The 6,215-nt window shown below is 46.2% G+C and overlaps 1 protein-coding gene across 1 annotated transcript; it reads left to right on the top strand.

Annotated features, from left to right (window-relative positions):
- Positions 1-1,042: 1,042 nt before the first annotated feature.
- Positions 1,043-3,039, top strand: LOC138369857 (cerebellin-2-like). The gene is made up of 5 exons (XM_069333600.1): positions 1,043-1,174; positions 1,498-1,682; positions 2,322-2,391; positions 2,564-2,682; positions 2,780-3,039. Exons 1-5 carry the CDS (start codon positions 1,142-1,144, stop codon positions 2,979-2,981), a joined length of 609 nt encoding a protein of 202 aa, XP_069189701.1. The 5' UTR covers positions 1,043-1,141; the 3' UTR covers positions 2,982-3,039.
- The last annotated feature ends 3,176 nt before the right edge of the window (positions 3,040-6,215 follow it).

Here is a 6,215-nt window from a genome sequence, read left to right on the forward strand (position 1 = left end):
CTTACAGCCTGCAGCTTTATGAGCAAATTCACGACTCCCTAATGACCTTCAACGGCAGAAGGCAGCACTCTCTGAACATTTATCAGTCCCCACTCAGTGGTGCTAGCCTCCATGAGGGCGATGGTGAGGCATTCATGAGGAACACCGGGAGGAAGGAACTTCTTGGATGCAGTCAAGGTATTATTGGATGATATTAGACATAATGGAAGCGTATTACCTCTCTCAGAGTCATTTTGCTTCATATAAAGGTCCGTCTTGCTGCGGGGATCGATTATGTTTATTTGCTGTGTTAATAATCTGCTCTACAAGATCGTTAAAAAACAATTAAATTAAAGAAAGTTCTATATTTTATTTTGTGTTTTGTGTTCATTTTGTGTGCTTACATTGCTTGAAAATGACGGTGCATCCACTTTCTAAACAACCTTGTTGACAAGAAGTAGTTCACATACTTTTACTCATTAAATATTAAAATTGGAAATTCTTTCAAGTTGCATTCGGCCTAATGTAGTTTGTAGTTGTTGTGTCGGCCTAATAGTTCCACACACTCTTGCGTGATCCTCGTCGTTTAGGGCAGCTTGGTTGGAGTCTCAGCACGCCTGACGCTGCAGGTCTGAGCATTCATACATCGTAAACACTTTTCCACTTGCAGCATCTTAGGAATTATTATAAGTGCCACGGCATATTGCACTTGTTTTACTTCCTTGTAAGAAGTGCTGTGATATCCCCTACATTAGCAGAAACAGTGACTTTGTTATTATATGTGAACTCTACGACAGCTGCCAGTGAAGTTGGGAGGCAGCTGGTCGAGCATTATATATATACAGTTCTACAAGCATCCGGAGAGTGTTTTATTGCCTTTTAATCTTATGGATTACAATAAATCAATTATTGCTCAAGATTGCTTACCATGAGGATAGATAACTGTTGTTCCCTGATGCATGACGGGAAATGTTTTCCTAGTGTCTATTGTACTCAACAGATGGCTCTTTTATGTTATTATTTGTTGGCAACTCACATTATGTTTGCTTCACCTTTCCTATACTTTAAAGTATTGAGGAGTTGATATGAGTTTACGTATAGTAACAGTCCAGAACGTTGGTCAGTCACAAGTGTTCCCTGGTGTTGGTAGGACATAAGTTGCATGGTGATTGCGAGAGCTCGTGTAGTCTTCAAGGCGAGTTGGATATCTTTATACAAATTGATGTTACGTGTAGCAGTTATTTTTATTTCCATAAATTTTGAATGTGCTAGAGCGTATTATTTATTTTTAAATAGATGTGCTTTAATAAATCTTTGTACAGAAATTAATTTTCTCAATTTAAAGATACGTAATGATTACATTTTGTTTCTGCTTAACTAAAGAGGGTTCTGTAGTCTTATTTTTGACAGCTCTCCCTTTTTGAGCTCCATGACTCGGAGAACATAACATTCGCTTGTTTAGTCTGAATTCCCTATAAAAAGTCTTAAACCTATTATTTTTCGTATCTACTTTACCAGATGCAGAACAAAATTAGCATGTTGGCCGTTTTGGCTATTACCGTTACTGTGGCAACGGCGCGGGAAATTTCTCCTACTCCTGTTAATGTAACAAAGCTTGACAACTCGACGGACCCGGAAGTTCCCCGCCTAGTGACGGCCAGACAACTTATCCCGCCACAGTTCCCACCTCTTCCAACATTATCGTAAGTTGTCTAACTGGTTTCATAAAATTATCTTGTACAAATGGTCTTGGACAGTCTTATTAAATTAGTTGATTATTGTTGGGTTATTATAACCCTTGAATAAAATTGAACTTGCAACCAGTGGATATGTAGTTTGGAGTTTGTATTTTGGGGGGAGAGGTTGGTCAACCACTGAAACATTAAATTGTTCCAGACTAGGCACTTTGTACTGGTCTCTACCACCACTCAAAATTAGATCACCTTGGTTCGATCACTAACTCTTGGATTTAGCTTCCTTTAGCTTCCTCTTGATACTCTTAATGTTCTTAAATTCTTAATGTTCTTACCAGTGGCTTTTGGTTTATCCTGTTCGTTATGCCAAATTATGGAAAGGGTGTTGTGGTACCAGTGTCTTTTCTCCCTATATCAATGTGTAATTAGCTATTGGTCTCTTAGCAAAAAGACGTCACAACTACAGTTTCGCCATTAGAAGTTTCAAACGCATTCCTGAACTTGAGATTTTCCACAAGTCAGGCAGGACTCTTGCTATTAGTCCTTCCAATTAAATGAAGTGTTGCCTACTTGTACGTGAATATGAATTGGTCCTTACACGCCTGGAACTAGATGGAAAAGTACTAATTATTTTTTTTTCTTTATTAGCCAGAACGTGGCCTTTAGTGTGAGGAAGGCTACTGAAAGTCTCAACGCTGTGGCCCACGTTCACTTTCTGGCAAGTACAATAATAGATGAATAAACTTACTCGGGTGGAATAAAGGTTCATGAAAACCTGCTCTATAAATTTATTCCAAAATTCCCTTAACTACGATATACTACATTAGTGTAATATATAGGTGTATGTAATAAGATTCTCATAATAAATGGAATATTTTTGTCTCTTCTAGGACGTCTTGTCAAATGTTGGCAGCGGATGGGACCCCGCTACCAGCGAATTCACGACTCCATATGATGGTGGCTACTTTTTTATTTTTCATGCAATAGGTGCCAGAAACAGCGACTTTACGTAAGTTACTACAGGGAGCATGGGGAGGGGGGTGGGGGGCTAGTCTGTCCTATGCATATAAAGTTTGCACTAGAGCTTAATTTATTTTCTTTTTTAGAATGGCCTTGACGAGAAATGGAGAGTATCAGGTGACTGCCTACGGTACTAGGCCAACCTTCGAACACGGGTCTAACTCTGTATTCCTGGTGTTGCGTCGCGGCGAAAAGATATCCCTGTTGCTGCAACAGGGCGGCATCTATGAACACCCGGCTAACGAAGCTTACACGACATTCTCCGGCTTCCTACTCTTCCATGTATAAATAACAATGGATAAAATCTTGCTGTCGTTATGTCTTCCAATAAAACTAAGTGCATATCTACTGTATTTAGATTTAATAACTAACTAAAGCTTAAAGCTGGTACGTAACACCCCTACTACCTGGGGTACTCGCAGCCTATATTTCTTAATGCTGGAATGTACCTAGGAATTGAAACTAATCTGGTATTGGTTCTAGACTTGCAATTTTGTCATAACTTGAAGGCATCCTGGTCATAATTTGTCCTAAAAAGCATAATGTATAAAATTCCTGATAATTAAGATGTTATAACTTTCTAATAACTATCAGAAGTCTCTTTTTTTTTTTATTAAACAGAATAAGTAAAATAAGGGCACCAGAGGGGGAAGGGGAGGGGACATTCCTTAAGGACTTTAGCTCTATTGCCCTGTCTAGTTGTCTGCAAACTATTTGAACGTATGGTTAACGCTAGTCTGATGTGGTTCTTGGAACATTATCACCACCCCTCCCCCTTCTCATTTTGGTTCCCGCAAGTGCCGCAGCACAACAGATATCCTGATGAACTTGGTCTACAATCATATTGCTTTTGCTGCAAAGACCTCCGTTGTTGCCGTACTTTTTGACCTGGAAAAGGCTTAAGGCACCACTTGGCGATATCATATTCTGTCCCAACTTTCTTCTTTCCTTTCTTAATTCTGGTGTCTTCTCTGTTGATGCCCCCTCCCCATCCGGCCCTTTGGCGTCGTGAGGGGGCTTCGTGGTCGGCTGCCGGAGTGTGATGCTCCGTGGGACAGTCCTGTCCTTTTATGGCCTTGCACTCTTGCTGCTGTCTTCTCATTATGCCGGATCGCTTTTACTCTTCATAATGTTAAGTTTTTCTCCCTCCCCCCCCCCCCCCCTCTTATGTCTGCTTGTAGTTTTCTGCCGACCTTTTGCTTGTTTTGGATTATTTCTTTGGACTTCTTCTATTTTGACGCCTGGGTGCTTGGAGGCATACTCTTGCACCCGTAGAACTGTTGTTCCCGACGTCGAGAGCGAGGGGAACCTTTTATTGTCAATCCCCCTTTCGTCGCTGAACCCGATCTCGACGGACTGACTGTTCTTCAGGTGGCGTTTGTGGGGCGTATACTCACGACGCACCCCTAAGGGGGCCCCGGCATGATCGGCGATAGCTTCCTGTTGGGTGTCCTGCCTCCAATTGTGGCTCCATGGTGGGGTATGGGGGCACATTCGTGGATGAATTTTTCTGTCTCTGTCGATGAATGTTTCCGTTGTACCCTCTTAGGCTCGTGGGGTTGGCGACCAAGCCCTCGAGTCGGCCTGTATTGGAAGACCAGGCTCTGTAGCTCCCGCTGCGTTGGGCCCCGACCTTGCTCCTCCTTTGACCGTCCTGACTTCTTCCCCCAGCTCCCCTTCCTCTGTGGTTGGGTCGAGCCTCCAGCCCCCAGTGGTGACCACTTCGTCTCCTGGTGCGGCCAAGTCTCTCGTTGTGACTACTGCGCCTTTTGACCCCTCTGGGGGTTCTCGACGCCGTTCGCGCCCCAGCCGCACTCGCTAGATTCCTTCCCGTGCTGACGCGTATCAGGCCTTGTTTGGTCCTGCTTCATGGGGTCAAATACTTTGATCTCCTCCTCTTGATTCTGCGCCTCCTGACGATTTCTCCCTCCATCGGCATCTTGTAGATTCCGTGGATGCGTCTGTTTCAACCCCACTGGTCTCGGTACATGTGTCGTTGCTGCTCCTTCTCAGGATGCAGCTTCCCGCTTGGCTGCCTTATCTTGCCTTGGCGAGATCCCTGTTCGGGTCTCCAAGAACGTTCAGATGAATGCCAGTGTTGGCACTATTCTCCTCCCACCCCATGTTGCAACCGGTGTTCGAAATCTGCAGGACTGCCACGATGATATTCGGCATATCCTTGATGCCCAAGGCCATTCTGTCCTCCAGGTTGACTCGTTCGCTCGTCCCCCTCGTGGTCGTCGCCGTCAACCCCTTCGCCTTGTGAAGATCACCTTCGATGGTAGGACCCTTCCATCCTGCCATTCTTGCTGGTGCCAGGTGCTCTGTCCAAGAGTATATTCCTTCTCCTCGACTTTGTAACAAGTACTGGAGGTTTGGGCATGGTGCCCTCCGCTGCTCTGGGACTGTCTCTCTCTCTGTCCTTTGTGTGGGGGTGAAGGTCACCAAGTAGGAGTGCTCTTCTCCCCAAGCTCGCTGCCTCAACTGCGGTGAGGCCCATCCTACCTTCTTCCGTGCCCGTGTCCATTACAAGCTTGAGGCAGCCGTCCTCAACCTGAAGCACCGGGAGCGTTTATCTTTTCCTGAGGCGAGGCGCCAGGTTCGCCGGCTCCCGCCTTATACTAACGTCTTTTATGCTCGTGTGTTGCGCTCTTCCTCTCCTCGTCCTTCCCTCCTTCCTCAGACTCGCAACCGTTTCCGGGCCTTGGACCCTGATACGCCCACTGCCCCCTCCTGTTCCTTTGCGTTCTGTCCCGAGGGGTCCCCCTCCTGGTCCTCTGTCTGGGGTTCCCCTTCTTTCTACCTGGTCTATCATGTCCCCCTGTGTCTTCTTCCTCGTCTCCCTCCGATCTTCCTTCCCATCCTCTTCCTCCATCTATCGGCTCTCCCCGCCGCCTGTCGGTGCAGGCGGATGTCCATCGCTCTCCTAACGGCCGTCGTGTGTGCTCTCGTTCAGCTTCTGTTGAGACACTGGAATCCGTTGCCCGGTACGTAGTTGCTGGGACACCAATCTCTTTAAGTCAGAAGCGTAAGCCTGGCTCCTCTCCTTCCTCCTCCCCGGCGGGTAAGAAGGCTTCGCTTTCTTCCTCAGCTCCAACTTCTGGCTCTGTTGCTCCTTCCCCTCCCATTTCAGTGATTGCGCCCCCTGTTCCTGCTATGGAGGTTTCTTTGGCCCCTGCTTCCCTTTCGGTTGCTGCTCTTGCTGAGGTACGCTCCCCTCTTTCTACTCCCCCTCTTCCTGCTGCTATCCTTGACTGCTCCTGTCTCCTCCTCTTCCTCCTCCTCCTCCTCCTCCGGACCCCGCCCGCCCACCTCTGATCTGTTCTCCCGTTTCCTTCCCTCTGTCTTTGCTCAGTTTACCCATGCCCCTTAACCCTGACTTTACTGACCCTGATCCCGACCCTGATATTTTTAACGTGCTCTGTTGCTCTTTCGCCTTTGTTTCTTCCTTGTTCTGTTTTTGTCCTTTCTCTTCTCGTCGATGTCCATTCTTCAATGGAACGTTCGAGGTTATTACGCCAA

Source organism: Procambarus clarkii, chromosome 30 (assembly GCF_040958095.1).
Source record: "Procambarus clarkii isolate CNS0578487 chromosome 30, FALCON_Pclarkii_2.0, whole genome shotgun sequence".
Lineage (NCBI taxonomy): Eukaryota > Metazoa > Arthropoda > Malacostraca > Decapoda > Cambaridae > Procambarus > Procambarus clarkii.

Coding starts and splice junctions, on each gene's coding strand:
- LOC138369857 (XM_069333600.1), top strand. CDS start 1,142: ATGGTGATTGCGAGAGCTCGTGTAGTCTTCAAG. Junction 1,683..2,321: donor CCACCTCTTCCAACATTATC/GTAAGTTGTCTA, acceptor TTTCTTTATTAG/CCAGAACGTGGCCTTTAGTG. Junction 2,392..2,563: donor TGGCCCACGTTCACTTTCTG/GCAAGTACAATA, acceptor TGTCTCTTCTAG/GACGTCTTGTCAAATGTTGG.